Below are 15,724 nucleotides of genomic sequence, written 5' to 3'. Positions count from 1 at the left end.
CCCACAGCACAGTGCGCCTACCATGGTAACCTCTCACTGTCTGTGGGGATCGAAAACGTCGAAATATTTCAATTTAAAGGGAAGATAGTGCTGCTGACGTATACTCTGCTGCATTATCACATTCTGGTCCGTCTCCTATCCCTATAAGTCCTTGTTGCAAGGGCAGCTCGATCGCGGTAATAGGAGTCTGCATACATAAAGCCTAATTCAATCCATTGGAGTGCGAGCGAAAGTGACCAACTTTGTTTGTCATTAGCATATTGACAAAAACTAAATCTATTTTACAGTTTGCCTCTTACTGTTAAGATTATTTCGTAATGGTGCGTGCCTGCCTGCGTGTGTCTTCTGTGTGCAGGTCGTTATAGTCTCTGTGAGTATCTGCCATTCATTTTGTGATGTGACCACGAAGAAAGCAAAATAAAAGGTATGGCTAGTGAATACCGAAACGAGGTTTGCATTGTGTGAGTTGGCCTATTCCTTTGTATAGTCCTACGAATACAAATCTCAAATCAGCAAAGCGTGAGCTGAATGACAACAGCGGCACTCATATTTCTCACACTTTTATAGCGTCGCCCTGAGGTCACTGAATTGCCACAGTTACTTTATTTACAATGACATCATAGAATATCTTACAATATTTTACAGATTCACTCATTGGTGCATAGCTATATATTCGTAGCAAATCCCACATGGGCCCCTAGCTCGCAATACCTCGCACCCGTGCTTCTCTTCTTTGCGCTGCAAGAGCTACGATATAACCGACAGTGCGTCACGGCACCGCAACTGTGCCAATAATACCAGCAGATAACCCGCTATGGTACGGATATCGATGACACTCATATAACGATATTACAGTGTCAGTCTAATCATATCCGTGTGCTGAAATTCAATGGCCTTTATACCAAAACTAGGTGAATAGGACACTTCTACTCAACGAGTAACAGGGCGGCGTTGAGGGGAATATGTGCGGGAGGGGTGCGCACTGTTCAGTGCAAGAGAACGACAGCAGAGAGGAAGACAGGGTCGAGAGAAAGCGCATGTGTGATTCCGCTCTCTCTCCATGCAGGCAGCCCACTCCTGGCGAGCTCCCCCCATCTTGTGTGTATAACGTCTCTACCACCGGACAGCCGTACCAGCGTCCGCGGGCACTGCGGGGGAAATTCAACCCTGAATGGAGTGATAATGAACGGAGCCTCTCTTTTTCTTTTAGTCTTGTTTTTCCCCCGACTGTCATCCTCCTCGATGTCTCTTATCAGTTTTTAACCAAAACAAAATGTGGATTTCTTGTGACCAATTTTTATTGATATTTTCTGGCTTTTGGGGACTCACAATGGGTGCTTTCCCGAGCAGTGTTCAGATCGGTAAGTGTACAGCAGTGTTTGCCAATCAAAAGGGCATGAAAAGAGCCACTGGGTTATGAAGCGTGAATAAGATCTTGCTTTTCATTATAGTGTGTGTGACAGTGTTAAGAAATGCATGTTCGTCATTCATGGTCACATAACATTGTGACATTGAAAAGTAGAATTGACCGATCGTTTAAAAGCGCCGACACAAACCTATTCCAACATGACAATGTGTATGTGTTCCTAGATGATTCGATGTTTTTTCTAGTGTGCACAAGGCAAATAGGTATGTATAGTAATTCATAACTGTTCCAGTGCGTTCCTCAGCAGCCGGTGTTCTTTCAAAGCGCCACTGCAGCAGTAGCCTAGCCTAGTGCTCTTTGCAGAGACTGGATACTTCGCTTGGTTGGAGCGAATGGATCAGCAGCGGGAATTTTCTCAAAGTATGTGTAGCCCTGCTGCAGAGTGCACACTCGCCCCTGTTACATTCAGAAGACTCCGTTCCCCTTTTGCATAAACCCGTTTGTCATAGTCATACCTTTTCATACTTGGCTGACTGGTTGCTTTTTTTTGCCACCGAGAGAAGTGCGCCTATTCAAGCTGGAGCCTATCTCTATCAAAACCCAGCTAAAGCACTGACTATCTGTAGCATAAAAGCCACGCCATGGTGAGATCTCTGGATCTCTGCTACTGCCAAGTGCCCCTGCCTTTAGCCTTTAACTTACGGTGTTGAATGTGGACGAAAAGAAACCATAAATAAACCACCTTCATTTAATTGCTAAACTGACCGAACAGGCTGATTTATAGGTGGTACGAACGAATCAAGTTGACCGCAAATAAATGCCAACCGGGGTCGAATGATCTCTTTCTGTCGACTAGTAATGTTGAACTTAATACACGTTTGGGATGTTTTTAAAGGGATTCTCCAATGGATCACATTTCTATTCAGGATGGTGGGCATTTTAAGATTTTCAGGCAGGGTCCTTTGGGAGGGAAAATGTGTTAAGGTTATTGGCTGTGTCTCTTGTTTTTCCATCAAAAGCATTTCCTACATGCGCAGTGTCAGAGACCCAATTGCCCAATTCTCTTTCTCTCTCTCTCTCTCTCTCGCTCTCTCTCTCTCTCTCTTTGTCTCTCTCTCTTTGTCTCTCTCTCTCTCTCTGCCACTCTCTCTCTCTCTCTTTGTCTCTCTCTCTCTGCCACTCTCTCTCTCTCTGCCTCTCTCTCTTTGTCTCCCTCTCTCTCTCTCTGCCACTCTCTCTCTCTCTCTCTCTGCCTCTCTCTCTCTCTCTGCCTCTCTCTCTCTCTGCCTCTCTCTCTCTCTGCCTCTCTCTCTCTCTGCCTCTCTCTCTCTCTGCCTCTCTCTCTCTCTGCCTCTCTGCCTCTGCCTCTGCAGGCGGCCTGTTCATCAGAAACACGGATCAGGAATACACAGCGTTTCGCCTGGCCATCTTCCTGCACAATACTAGCCCCAACGCATCCGAGGCCCCCTTCAACCTGGTGCCTCATGTGGACAACATCGAGACGGCCAACAGCTTTGCTGTCACCAATGCCTGTGAGTACAAACCCACTAGGCACACACTGGTTAAATCAAGGCTTGTTTCCACGCTCAATGGAATTGGCTTTACCTCAGGGGTCTCAAACTGGTGGCATACGGGTCCGATATGGCCTGATGTAATGTTTTAATGGCTATCATTCTCATTTGACCAGTCAAGTCAAACCCAGGTTGGGATGCCAGAGTGTTGGCTTCTCTCTTTCTCTGTCACAAACGTGCACATGCATACATGGATAGCTACACAAACAAATACACACACACACAAAGACACACACACACACAGAAACAAACACACACACACACACTTACAGTGCATTCGGAAAGTATTCAGACCACTTTCCTTTTTAGAAAATGTTGCACATTTATTACAAATAATAAACAGAAATACCTTATTTACATAAGTATTCGTGATTTGGAAAGGCACACACCTGTCTATATAAGGTCCCACAGATGACAGTGCATATCAGAGCAAAAACCAAGCCATGAGGTTGAAGGAATAGTCCGTAGAGCTCCGAAACAAGAATTTGTAGAGGCACAGATCTGTGGAAGGGTACAAAACATTTCTGCAGCATTGAAGGTGCCCAAGAACACAGTGGCCTCCATCATTCTTAAGTGGAATAAGTTTGGAACCACCAAGACTCTTCCTAGAGCTGACCGCCTGTCAAAACTGAGCAATCTGGGGAGAAGGGCCTTGGTCAGGGAGGTGACGAGAACTCGATGGTCACTCTGACAGAGCTCTAGAGTTCCTCTGTGGAGATGGAATAACCTTCCAGAACGAAAACCATCTCTGCAGCTCTCCACCAACCAGACCTTTATGGTAAAGTGGCCAGAATGAAGCCACTCCTCAGTAAAAGGCACATGACAGCCACTTGGAGTTTGCCAAAAGGCACCTAAAGGACTCTCAGAACAAGAAAAACAAGATTATCTGATTCAACAAGATTTAACTCTTTGGACTGAATATCAAGCGTCATGTCTGGAGGAAATCTGGCACCATCCCTACGGTGAAGCATGGGGGTGGCAGCATCATGCTGTGGGGATGTTTTTCAGTGGCAGGAACTGGGAGACTAGTCAGGATTGAGGGAAAGACAAACATAGCAAAGTACAGTGAGAACCTTGATGAAAACCTGCTCCAGAGACCTCAGACTGGGGCAAAGGTTTTACCTTCCAACAGGACAATGACCCTGAGCACACAGCCAAGACAACACAAGAGTGGCTTCGGGACAAGTCTCTGAATGTCCTTGAGTGGCCCAGCCAGAGCCTGGACTTGAACCCAATCTAACATCTCTGGAGATACCTGAAAATAGCTGTGCAGCGACGCTCCCCATCCAACCTGACAGAGCTTGAGAGGATCTGCAGAGAAGAATGGGAGAAACTGCCCAAATACAGATGTGCCAAGCTTGTAGCATCATACCCAAGAAAACTGGAGGCTGCAATCACTGCCAAAGGTGCTTCAACAAAGTACTGAATAAAGGATCTGAATACTTATGTAAATGTGATATTTCAGTTAGAATTTTTTTATGCATTTGCAAACATTTCTAAAAATCTGTTTTTGCTTTGTCGTTATGGGGTATTGTGTGTAGATTGATGAGAAAAAACAAACAATTGAATACATTTTAGAATAAGGCTGTAACGTAACAAAATGTGGAAAAAGTCAAGGGGTCTGAATACTTTCCAAATGCACTGTATAATGCACTGTGATACCTTTCCATGAAGGCAGTCTCTCCTATTGGAGCATCCTCCTTGAATACATTCAAGCATGTATACACCCATACAAACCCACACACATCCCAGCTAGCACATTACAGTCTGAGAATCATATGTTTCTTAGAGCTTGGTGAAAGTGTGGTTGTCCTATGGTTATTTTGCATTCAACCATTCCACAACTTTCTAGGAATGATGTAGTATAGTAGCTTGGCTTTGGAATATTCTCAGCACATTTTATGGAACATGATAAAAACAAGTTATTTTCTTGGTATTTCTTTACTTAAACAGAACGCTTCCGAAAAGTTCAAACATGGTTCATTTAATTAAACTTTTGGTAATGTTTTAGGAACGTTCTCCAACTGGTTTGACATTGGGAATGTTCTCAAATAGTTAAGAGAATGTAAAAAATTATGTTATTCTGTGGTAATTTTAGTACTTCATGTTTCCTACAAGTTTCCTCATGGTTCTATTTAAAGATCTTATTACATTTTTGGGGGAACGTTAAGAAAACTTTCCATAAAAACCTCACATAAAAACGGCAAGAAATCTTTAGTAATCTTAAAAACATACATTCCAGCTTCAGTGGCAAAAAAAGGCTCTTTCTCCTCTATCTTGTTAAGTGAGTTCAGGTTCGTTGGCCACACCTGATTGGCCACACCACTAATTGGCCACACCAGATCTTAATGAGTGCTTGTTTAGTTTGAAATTAGGTTTGTTTGAACAGACTAAAAGGAACACCTTTGTATGCGTAATAAAACACGTCTCACCAATGTTTCCTATACTTTTTTGGGGGGGGGCACTGAGCAAATTTTATGTCTTGTGAGCATAAACTTGGAAGTTTGAGAATTCTGTGCAACTTTTGAACATGCATTTACAGTGAACACTGAGTCTGTACCCTTACAGTTTGAGAGAAGCCAATAGACTTTTGTGGCAATTTGAGCAAAATTAAGGCCTACCAACAAAACCAATGGAGCAAATCCCATAATATTTTCACATGGAAATAGGTTTTGATTTTTTTTATGTTGCCTACAGTAGCCTCTATATGGTGTTCAATGCAGGCCTATTGCATGAGACTTTTAAAAACGTTTTTACATTATGAAGGGCATGCCATTAATTCATGATTTTTTACTTGGTCTGTAAGACTGTGGGCCAAATAGGTGACTGTACATTTTTATTTTTATTTTATTTCACCTTTATTTAACCAGGTAGGCTAGTTGAGAACAAGTTCTCATTTGCAACTGCGACCTGGCCAAGATAAAGCATAGCAGTATGAGCAGACAACACAGAGTTACACATGGAGTAAACAATTAACAAGTCAATAACACAGTAGAAAACAAAGGGGGAGTCTATATACAATGTGTGCAAAAGGCATGAGGTAGGCGAATAATTACAATTTTGCAGATTAACACTGGAGTGATAAATGATCAGATGGTCATGTACAGGTAGAGATATTGGTGTGCAAAAGAGCAGAAAAATAAATAAATAAAAACAGTATGGGGATGAGGTAGGTGAAAATGGGTGGGCTATTTACCAACAGACTATGTACAGCTGCAGCGATCGGTTAGCTGCCCAGATAGCAGATGTTTGAAGTTGGTGAGGGAGATAAGTCTTGTTGTATAATAATACAAAATAAAATGTGTTATTATTATCATACAGAGAATTAGACCATGTAGGCTACCCCTCTGCCAATAGGATTATTTGAATATTCCAACTTGTCTCAAAATACATCACTGCCCCTTTAATTAAGACATACGTTTTTTACCTGACTAGCTTTTCAAACACAGATTGAAATGTAGCCTACACATTTTGTGCTCTTGTTGGAAGCAGTAACTCCCCATTGCTGACCCATATTTATCTATAAATGAGCTAATAACTCGCTAACTAGCAAAGAATATGAACAAATGTGCACTGATCTGAGCTAATCTGAAAAGCGCATTCATTCGCGGGTGATTGAAAGACCGCACGTAGGCTAACCGCGCCAATATAATTCTATTCACTTGCGCTCTGGCTCTGCCTAGAACAAAATCATAGACTCAATTTTGCAAAGTTAGATTTGCTTTGGTTTGTTGCATTGAAAATGGGCTGATATGATGTTGAGTCCATCACAGAAAAAACGTTGCTCCATATAATGCAAACTAATAGGACGTTCGTCCTATTATATATAGAGCAACGTTTTTACATTTCAAGCTTTCTTTGAAAAGCTAGTCAGGTAAAAAGTGAACTTCGGTGAAATTCAATCTCTTGCGTCTCTGAGCGGCATGGCATTTCTTCAGCGCGTCCTGGTGTTGTTGCGCGTCCGCGCACGCGCGCAGTTTAAAGGGACTATTGATGCTCACCCCTCGTTCCATGGATAGAGAACAGAAGATTACAGGTTCAAATCTCACTGATGCCGTGTCACGATAAAAAAAATACATGTGTTTGAATGATTAATGCCTAAGGAAATCACTTTCCATTTGTCCTATTTGTTTTTGGAGTTAAAAAAAAAGTGTTAACCTAAAGTAAGCTAGCAGTGTTATTGATGACAGAGGGTTATCCTGTCTTGCCCCGGGTTACTGTGGCAGTCTGGCACTGGACATGACTTCATCTACTCTGCTTTAGCGCACACACACACACACACACACACACACACACACACACACACACACACACACACACACACACACACACACACACACACACACACACACACACACACACACACACACACACACACACACACACCATTCTCTCCACAGTCAGGCTTTTATTCCTTCCCATCACCCTCAACAGGGTTGTCTCCATTAGTTAAAGCTACAATATGTAACTTTTTGGGCAACCCGACCAAATTCACATACAAATGTGAGTTATATGTCTGTTATTCTCATTGAAAGCAAGTATAACAAGTAGAAGAAGCGGTAAATCTTTTCTATGTGCGCTATTTCTATGCATCCCGTTCTTAGTTTAGTTTTTGCATCTTTTACTTTCCGTTTTGAACACCAGCTTCAAATAGCTGAAAACACATTTCATAGTGGTTTATATGGTACAATTGTTCTCTACACTGAGTGCTTGTATTGTCACAAACTGAAATTAGGCGAACTAATAGAATTTTAGCAACCAGGAAATGGCGGAGCACTTCCTGCATATTACACCTTTAAGGTCAATGTCTGCACATGCTCAGTCTGTCTCTCCTCTCCTGTTGGGGGTTTGTATATAGCTATAGTATAGTATAGTATAGTATATTATAGTATAGCCTTAACATTTAGTGTCACACAGTAGAGTGATGTCACATTGAGCATTGGTAGACTGTTGGTAAACAATTAATCCATTCCATTTAGTCTTAAATTGAAAATGGATGCATCACAGCCAGTGTTGGTGTCACATTGAATCGTGTCACGTACTGTACTTGCATCAAGTTGAGGGTTGTTGCATGGAATTGCATACTATGGCATATGACATCGAGTGGGGCATTTCAATTCACTGCATTCTTACCAGCCCCCCATGGTTTACATTCTGTGCTCCAGTCTTTGGCTGCATCCCAAATGAACCTTATTCAAATAGTGCACTACTTTTTGTTACCAGTGCTCATAGGGCTCTGGTCAAAAGTAGTGCACTTCGTATGGCAGGGTTTACCAAACTCGGTCCTGGGGTCCCCTTTGGGTGCACGTTTTGGTTTTTGCCTTAGCACTACACAGCTGATTCAAATAATCAAAGCTTGACAATGAGTTTGTGTTTTGAATCAGCTGTTTAGTGCTAGGGCAGAAAACCAAACGTACATCCGGGGGGACAGGACCAAGTTCAGGAAACCAGGATGTAGGGAATAGGTTGCTATTTGGGATGCAGATTTGTAATTCATTTCCTTCCAATATGCTCAATTCCCTAATCTACCATTCACCATTGTATACTTGTGCCTAGTTGATTTAATTATATCCCCAATGCCCATGTTTCATATTGGATGTTCATCTGCTATCTCCGGCAGGGCTATACTCCAAGTTTTATGGCTGTGTGTGTTCCATGCTATCCCCAATACCCATGGTGTATATTGGACGTTCATCTATTCTGTTCCATCCATTCTCTATTGCGGTACACTGCAGAGTCCATTTCTCTCTTCCGTCAATCCCCCATGTCTCATACCAGCATTTGATGTTTACCTCCTAACTAAAGGCTATCTTCCATACATTCGCTATTGCTGTGTGTGTAGCAGCAACAACTGATCCATGTCTCATAATTGGTGTTCATCTACTATAAGCTATACAGTATGTTCCTTTGTCTTTTGCTACTGTGCAGCAGCATGCACTATCTCATCATTTCTATTGCTTTCCCCCCAATACCCATGTTTCATATTCGATGTGTTAGTGGTTTGATGCTCTCTGGTTCTCTGGGGAGCAGTGTTTCTCTCAGTTGTGTTTGACCCGAGGCGGGTACCCAGGACGGATTATTTGGCTTTTGATGATCCCTCTTGCCCACGAGGATTTCGGTGCAATATTAAAAAATCGATGGCTAAATTAAGCAGAGAATGAAGAGTTGTGTTTGAGACGTATGGCTGTGTGTGTGTATGCACTTGTGCATGTGTCTTCACGCTTGTGTGCTTGTGTGTGTGTGTGTGAGTGTGTATGTTTTTGTGTGTGTATGTGAGTGATGCCTGGAGACACCAAGAGGGGTGCTGTGACCTTCAGAACATGCTGGCTAGCTGGAGAGTAGCAGTAGTGCGTTGACTGGACTATGGCTCTCTCTCTGTGGTTCAACATCATTACTTTCCAACCAACCAGCGTTCATTCTCACATTGCCCTGCAGGGGAGTACCGTAAGGTTACGTGCCAAACGACACTATTCCCTACATAGTGTACTGCTATTGACCAGGCCACAAAGGGCTCTGGTCAAAAGTAGTGCACTATGTAGGGAACAGGGTGCCATTTGGGACGCATTATAACAATACCAAGTCATGGAAGCTCTTGAAATGCCTTTATACACTATGAGTATGCTATATGTTTTGTAAACTGTATATACTTAATTTAATCCCCTGGTGTTACTGCTCCATTTAATCATCATCAGTAAGAATGATTGACCAGCCATTGTTAGTGTGTTTTTGACATGTATACCTCTGATATCCATGGCATTGTCACCTGGAACAGAAACAGGTTCAGACTTTTCCAGTAAGATGGTTTCAAAACTGGATGCAATGCAAGAACATTATTCTAATGGCATTTTATCCGTTTTTAACTGATTGTAATCTGGTTGAAATCTAATATTTCTATAACCAGAAAACGAGTTTACAACCAGAAAATAACATTATTATGATGTCCCATGCCGTTTTTGCCCACTGACATATGGCTTGAGGTGGAGCCAAACCATTTTTCTCCTGAAGTTAAGTGTGAAAAACTCCAACACGAAAGATAAGAGAATTCCGATTCCCTTTCCTCGCAGGCTAATGGCTGCCTGGCACACAGGAAGTCAGTGGGCAACCATTGATTGGCCGAGCCAAATCAGAGCAGAATTACATGAGCAAATCAATGTGGCTCCAATAGCTGAGGGGCAGGAGAGACTCTGACATTGAACAAGACCAGACCTGCTGAGCTGTCTCTTTCTTTCTCTCTCTCTCTCTCTCTCTCTCTCGCTCTCTCTTCCCCCATTTCTCTCACTCTTTCTTTTATCCCCCCTTTCTTTGAATCTTATAACTCCCTCCTATGACCTTAGCGTTGGTTCAAGGGCATGTGTTTCCAAAGAAACACTGAGAGAGGGACTTATTTGTGGCGAAGATGACCTCATTCAACGAATCCTGTCTGTGACTGTCTACAAAGCTGACAAGCCTCATTGCTGTGACGAGGAGAATGGATGCTGTCATATGCTAGTATTATCATTTGCTTATCATTCATGAAATTCTGTCAGCCGGTTATTGTCATGCAAAAAGCGACTAATTGACCGTTAATTAACATAAACATGTTTAGCATCTCCAGACCTCCAGGCATACAAGCTGCTGATGTACACCTTTGGAACATCTACATCTTAAAAAGTCTTATAAATGAATGTAAGGGACTGGGAGACTACTCAGGATCGAGGGAAAAATGAACAGAGCAAAGTAAAGAGAGATCCTTGATGAAAACCTGCTCCAGAGCGCTCAGAACCTCAGACTGGGGTGAGGGTTCACCTTCCAAAAGAACAACGACCCTGAACACACAGCCAAAACAATGCAGGGTTGACTTCGGGTCAAGTTTCTTAATGTCTGTGAGTGGCCCAGCCAGAGCCCGGACTTGAACCAGATCGAACTTCTCTAGAGAGACCTGAAAATAGCTGTGCAGTGATGCTCCCCATCCAACCTGACAGAGCTTGAATACTTTCCGAATGCACAGTAAGTCCCGTTCCATTATTTTATTTTATATGATTTTATAGTAAGAAGAATATCATTTAACTTAGCTGAATAAAATAGAAAGGATATTTCCCCATTACAGAGTGAGTGCGCATATGAAGTGGCTATGTTGAACTTAAAAGTGATCATTTGAAACAGATCCTATATGCTAGATTTTGAGTTATTTGGTAACTTTAGTTGTGTATGATACAAACCTTACAATGTATTAGAAATCAAAACAGATATGGGCTGTATGGTGCGACTATAGGTTATTGATGATTTGAGAAAGTAGCAAAAAAAAGCTTGCTCTCTGTTCTTTGCCTCAGGCTGCACAGCACTTCTCTCATCAAGTGATCATATTTCCACCCATCAGACTATTCTCAATTTAATCTTGTCTTTACTAATATGTAAAAATTAGTTTCGATTTATAATGGCCCATTATCAAATAGGCAGGAACAGGGGCAGGGGGCTCCTGTCCAGTCCGCGCGCTTTCCCGCAGTTCCGTTTTGTAGGCTACATCCATCAAATGTATTTATAAAGCCTTTCTTACATCAGCTGATGTCACAAAGTGCTGTACAGAAACCCAGCCTAAAACCCCAAACAGCAAGCAATGCAGGTATACTTCAGTTTCATTTAACGGAGCTGTGCTTAATATGAGCAGTTGAGAAATAAATATGAGAACAACTTATTTCACTCCACGCATCAACCACTATTTGAGGAGCATGCTCTCGCTCCCCGACAGGTGATATTCCACCCACACTCGGTATGCCATGGGCTCGCCAACCTTGTTCCTGCAGTTACCCAGTGCTTAATTTGCGAATCCAAGTGAAATCCGTTTGGGAACATGGATAGTAACATGTTTTCGCAACTAAACATATTTCACTAAACTGTTGACAGCCCGTCTGCGCGCTCAATAAATTAGTAAAAGAGAGCGAGGAGGAGATGGAAACGCATGGTGGTGAGATATTCTGTATAGCTCTCAAGGGTGTCCCCCAATTAATTATGAAAATACAAAAAAAAAATCCCAATTACTAGGCTATTAAAAATCAAATACAAATTCACTAATTGTAGGCGAACTGTAAGCTGCCATGCAATCAATGAATCATGCAACATCTTTCCCTGGGGCTATACGTTCTCTCCCAGGCTCGTGGATATACATTTGGAGTGCAGCAAGAGGTAACCAGTCCATCCAGTATCCATAATAATACAGTCCACACTCAAAGGTGATTACTATAATTGGTTTAATTGTGGAGCAGAGGCTAGACCAATTACGTTCCAAAGACATCTTGGTTTGTGTTTTTCTGTCATGCCTAATATGCTGTAGCTATGTATTGTATAACGGCACAATCATCATTTTAATTCAGGTAATTTTTTTCGGGCTTGGGCTCATACTGTAAAGCTATGCATAGACTCTAATATAGTCACATGGAATTTTATGACTCATGACTGCATGGGTAACGGTAATATGGTCACCGCAACAGCCCTAGGTAGACCAATCATATCAAAACGACAATGGGAACAGAACATATCGGAATCAATACCGCAAAGTATAATGCTGATCGAGATGGCCCGATAGTGTGAAATGGGCAATTTTGGATCCATTAAGAGATTTTTTACTCCAAAACACCAACATTGACCGTGGTTTATTGAACAAGAGGATGACTTTGTGAGGAAGAAGGATGAGGGTTAGAGATTGAAGGGGTAAGACCACCTCCCACCCATTGCGCTGCTGCCTGGTGCCTCTCCCCTTTTTGACATAGTGACATGTTCATCTCTGATGATATTGTGCGTGGCAATCTGACTCAGTCTCCCCCACAACCAGTATGTGTGTGCGTGTTTGTGTGTGTTTACACAAAAACATTATAGGTTAAAAACAACCCAATTTGGGTTATTTGGTAACCCAGCACTGGCTAAATATTGTACAGAACACATGCTGGGTTGTTTTGACCTAACCAGTTGGGTTCCCAATGTGCAAACACTGGTTTAATCAACGTTGTTTGGTGAACCGATGTGAAATAGACGTTGAATTGATGTCTGTGCCCAGTGGGCTGCATGAATAACCCAACATGTGTTCATTTAACCTAGAAACAGGGTATTTTTGAACATAATCCTCAGGTTATTTTTAGGAGGTGTGGTTTATTATATATATATATATATATACACATATTTTTATTTAACCTTTATTTAACTAGGCAAGTCAGATTGGCCATGGATGAAAAGTAAATGTAATTCCTGTTCATGTTAAGTTTACATACTGCAAATAAAATGTTTCCTTAAAAATGCCTATCATTTTACACATTCTTCTAGAATATTAAGGTTATTTATTACATATTATTATACTGCAGGTTGGAATTTGTCATGAATCCTGCCCTGGTGGCAGCAATGCAGAGTGGTCACTAGCTGGCACAGCCACAAAGTAATAAAATCAGATTTTAAACCTAATCCTAACCTTAACCCTAACCTTAACCACACTGTGTGTGTGTGTAAGGGCCCGATTCAATTCCTATCGCCGAAGTTCAGAACTATAGCGCGATTGAAATTTTATTTTATATGTTTCTATAATATTTAAGGGTCTACTTGGGTTTCTATAGGTGTCTATGTATCAGACCTCAGGATAAGACCCAGATGCAGAATCCGAAAGGTACAGAACGGCAGGCAGGCTCAGGGTTAAGGGCCGGCAGAGGTCAGTAATCCAGGGCAATGTCACGAGGTACAGAACAGTAGGCATGATCAGGGCAGGCAGAATGGTCAAAACTGGGAAAACTAGAGCGAAACAGGAGTACGGGAAAAACGCTAGGCTTGACGAGACAAGACGAGCTGGCAACAGACAAACAGAAAACACAGGTATAAATGCACAGGGAATATGTCACCTTCCCTCCATTAGTCTACTCAATGGAGCCCTTTCCTGTGTTTTTCGAGAGAGATGGGAGTGTTAGGCCTTGTGTCTTTGAGGATTTCTAATGTACCCCAGGAAAATGGAGGTCATTTGTTGGCCATGATGTGTTTGCATCGGGTTTTTGTTATGACAAGTTGTCGCTGGACATTTGACCGGCAGCATTTGAATTTTACATGCCACTTTAGAAATTTAACAGATCAATATGCATTGATTGCGTAACCTGATTAGGGCGTCCACCCACGGTACTCTGAAAACAGACATCACATTTAGATTATACTAATTAATATTAACAGAACATGCAAGTCGAGGATGCAATGATGTTTCTCATTGCTGAGCACTTTGGAGATGTTAGAACAGCTGTCCACATTTACTTTCCCTCAGCCAACAAGATGAGAAACGAACAGCAAAATCACTAGCCTATGCATATGCGGTGCGTGAGTTTCAAGTTTGAGGAAGCGACTTCTCACCATACAAATGCACCTTGAAAATAAAGCATTTCATGCATCGCATTTGCAGGCTTATATAAGATAGCCTACTAATCGTAATGTGTTGAGTAGGTTGGATAGTTATAATTTAGGCCAATAATATTGTAACGACCCTGGGTTTATAAGCTCGGAAATCGACCCTGCTGTACGACCCTGCTGTGCTTTTGCGGCACAGTCGATAGCGCGCCGGACCTCGGGCTAGAAGGTCGAGGGTTCGTGACCTGCTCCCTGCCTGTTTCATTACAATATAACTAAATAACTGTTCGCAAAAAAAGACTGTTCAATGCATTGCTGAGCGCATAGAGGCCTGGGCTATAGGCTATATCAGATTCGTTTCTTCTTTCTTTGCACTGGAAAAACACATTTCATGCAATTCTACTACACTTTATATGACTGGAGACATTAGTATAATATTTTTTTAATACTACAAATTACAGCGTAGCCTACTCTGCTGACACTGACGAACAGATCAAATAAAACGAAGTTGTCCATATAATAAGCCTACGATAAGGGGAGACACAAATAGGATATGACATCCATTTCAACTGAAGGAGAAAATGATTGTCCAAAAACAAAACGTTTAAGTGTCACTGACCCAATAATGATAGCTAGTGAATCAGCGTGCACTCACCGGGGATATGATGGATGCTCTCTGCTGGTGCCAATAAGATAGACTATAGGCCTATTGTTGTTCACTCAATTCAATTGAGAATGTTGATACCTAAAAGACATAGTCCTTTCATTGTGTTCTCTTTACAACAATAGCCATTTGCTGTATGGACGCGCTGCCTATGAACCTGTGTCAATCTCCTATCCCCCTATTCTATTGGTCAGCTTGTCGAGAAAGAAATAGCACAGACTCTGGGACAGTTGTAGATATGAAATATCCCAAATTCATGCAACCAGTAGGCCTAGGCTACATTTAAAAAAAAGATTAGCGCTAAATAGCGTTTCAATCGGTGACGTCACTTGCTCTGAGACCTTGAAGTAGTGGTTCCCCTTGCTCTGCAAGGGCCGTGGCTTTTGTGGAGCGATGGGTAACGATGCTTCATGGGTGACTGTTGTTGATATGTGCAGAGGGTCCCTGGTTCGCGCCCGGGTATGGGCGAGGGGACGGTCTAAAGTTATACTGTTACATTACGAGAGAGGAGGGGATGGAGAGATGTTGGAGGAGGCCAGGGAGAGACGATGGGGCCTTTCTAGGGAGTTTTGGCCTTTCTAGGGAGTTTTTCCTAGCCACTGTGCTTCTACACCTGCGTTGCTTGCTGTTTGGGGTTTTAGGCTGGGTTTCTGTACAGCACTTTGAGATATCAGCTGATGTACGAAGGGCTATATAAATACATTTGATTTGATTTGATTTGGGGCTTCACTTCGAATGGTGGATTCATGTGGCGAGGCGGAGGGGGGGGTGTAAGAATTAATT

At 42.2% G+C, this 15,724-nt stretch overlaps 1 protein-coding gene across 5 annotated transcripts in view; it reads left to right on the top strand.

Annotated features, from left to right (window-relative positions):
- Positions 1-986: 986 nt before the first annotated feature.
- Positions 987-15,724, top strand: part of gria4b (glutamate receptor, ionotropic, AMPA 4b) — a 162,736-nt gene continuing 147,998 nt past the window's right edge. For 3 of the 5 annotated variants that reach the window (XM_036937641.2, XM_090192574.1, XM_036937642.2), the window contains exons 1-2: positions 989-1,361; positions 2,740-2,898. In XM_036937641.2, the coding sequence (XP_036793536.1) occupies positions 1,274-1,361; positions 2,740-2,898 (247 nt within the window). In that variant the 5' untranslated portion in view covers positions 989-1,273. Of the gene's footprint in view, positions 1,362-2,739; positions 2,899-15,724 lie in introns of all 5 variants that reach the window. The other 2 variants (XR_016485092.1, XM_036937640.2) reach the window with 1 other exon arrangement.

The sequence above is a fragment of the Oncorhynchus mykiss genome, chromosome 12 (assembly GCF_057628025.1).
Source record: "Oncorhynchus mykiss isolate SJ-2025 chromosome 12, ASM5762802v1, whole genome shotgun sequence".
Lineage (NCBI taxonomy): Eukaryota > Metazoa > Chordata > Actinopteri > Salmoniformes > Salmonidae > Oncorhynchus > Oncorhynchus mykiss.
The sequence above is the reverse complement of the archived record's forward strand: the minus strand, read 5'-3'. Positions and strand labels throughout refer to the sequence as shown.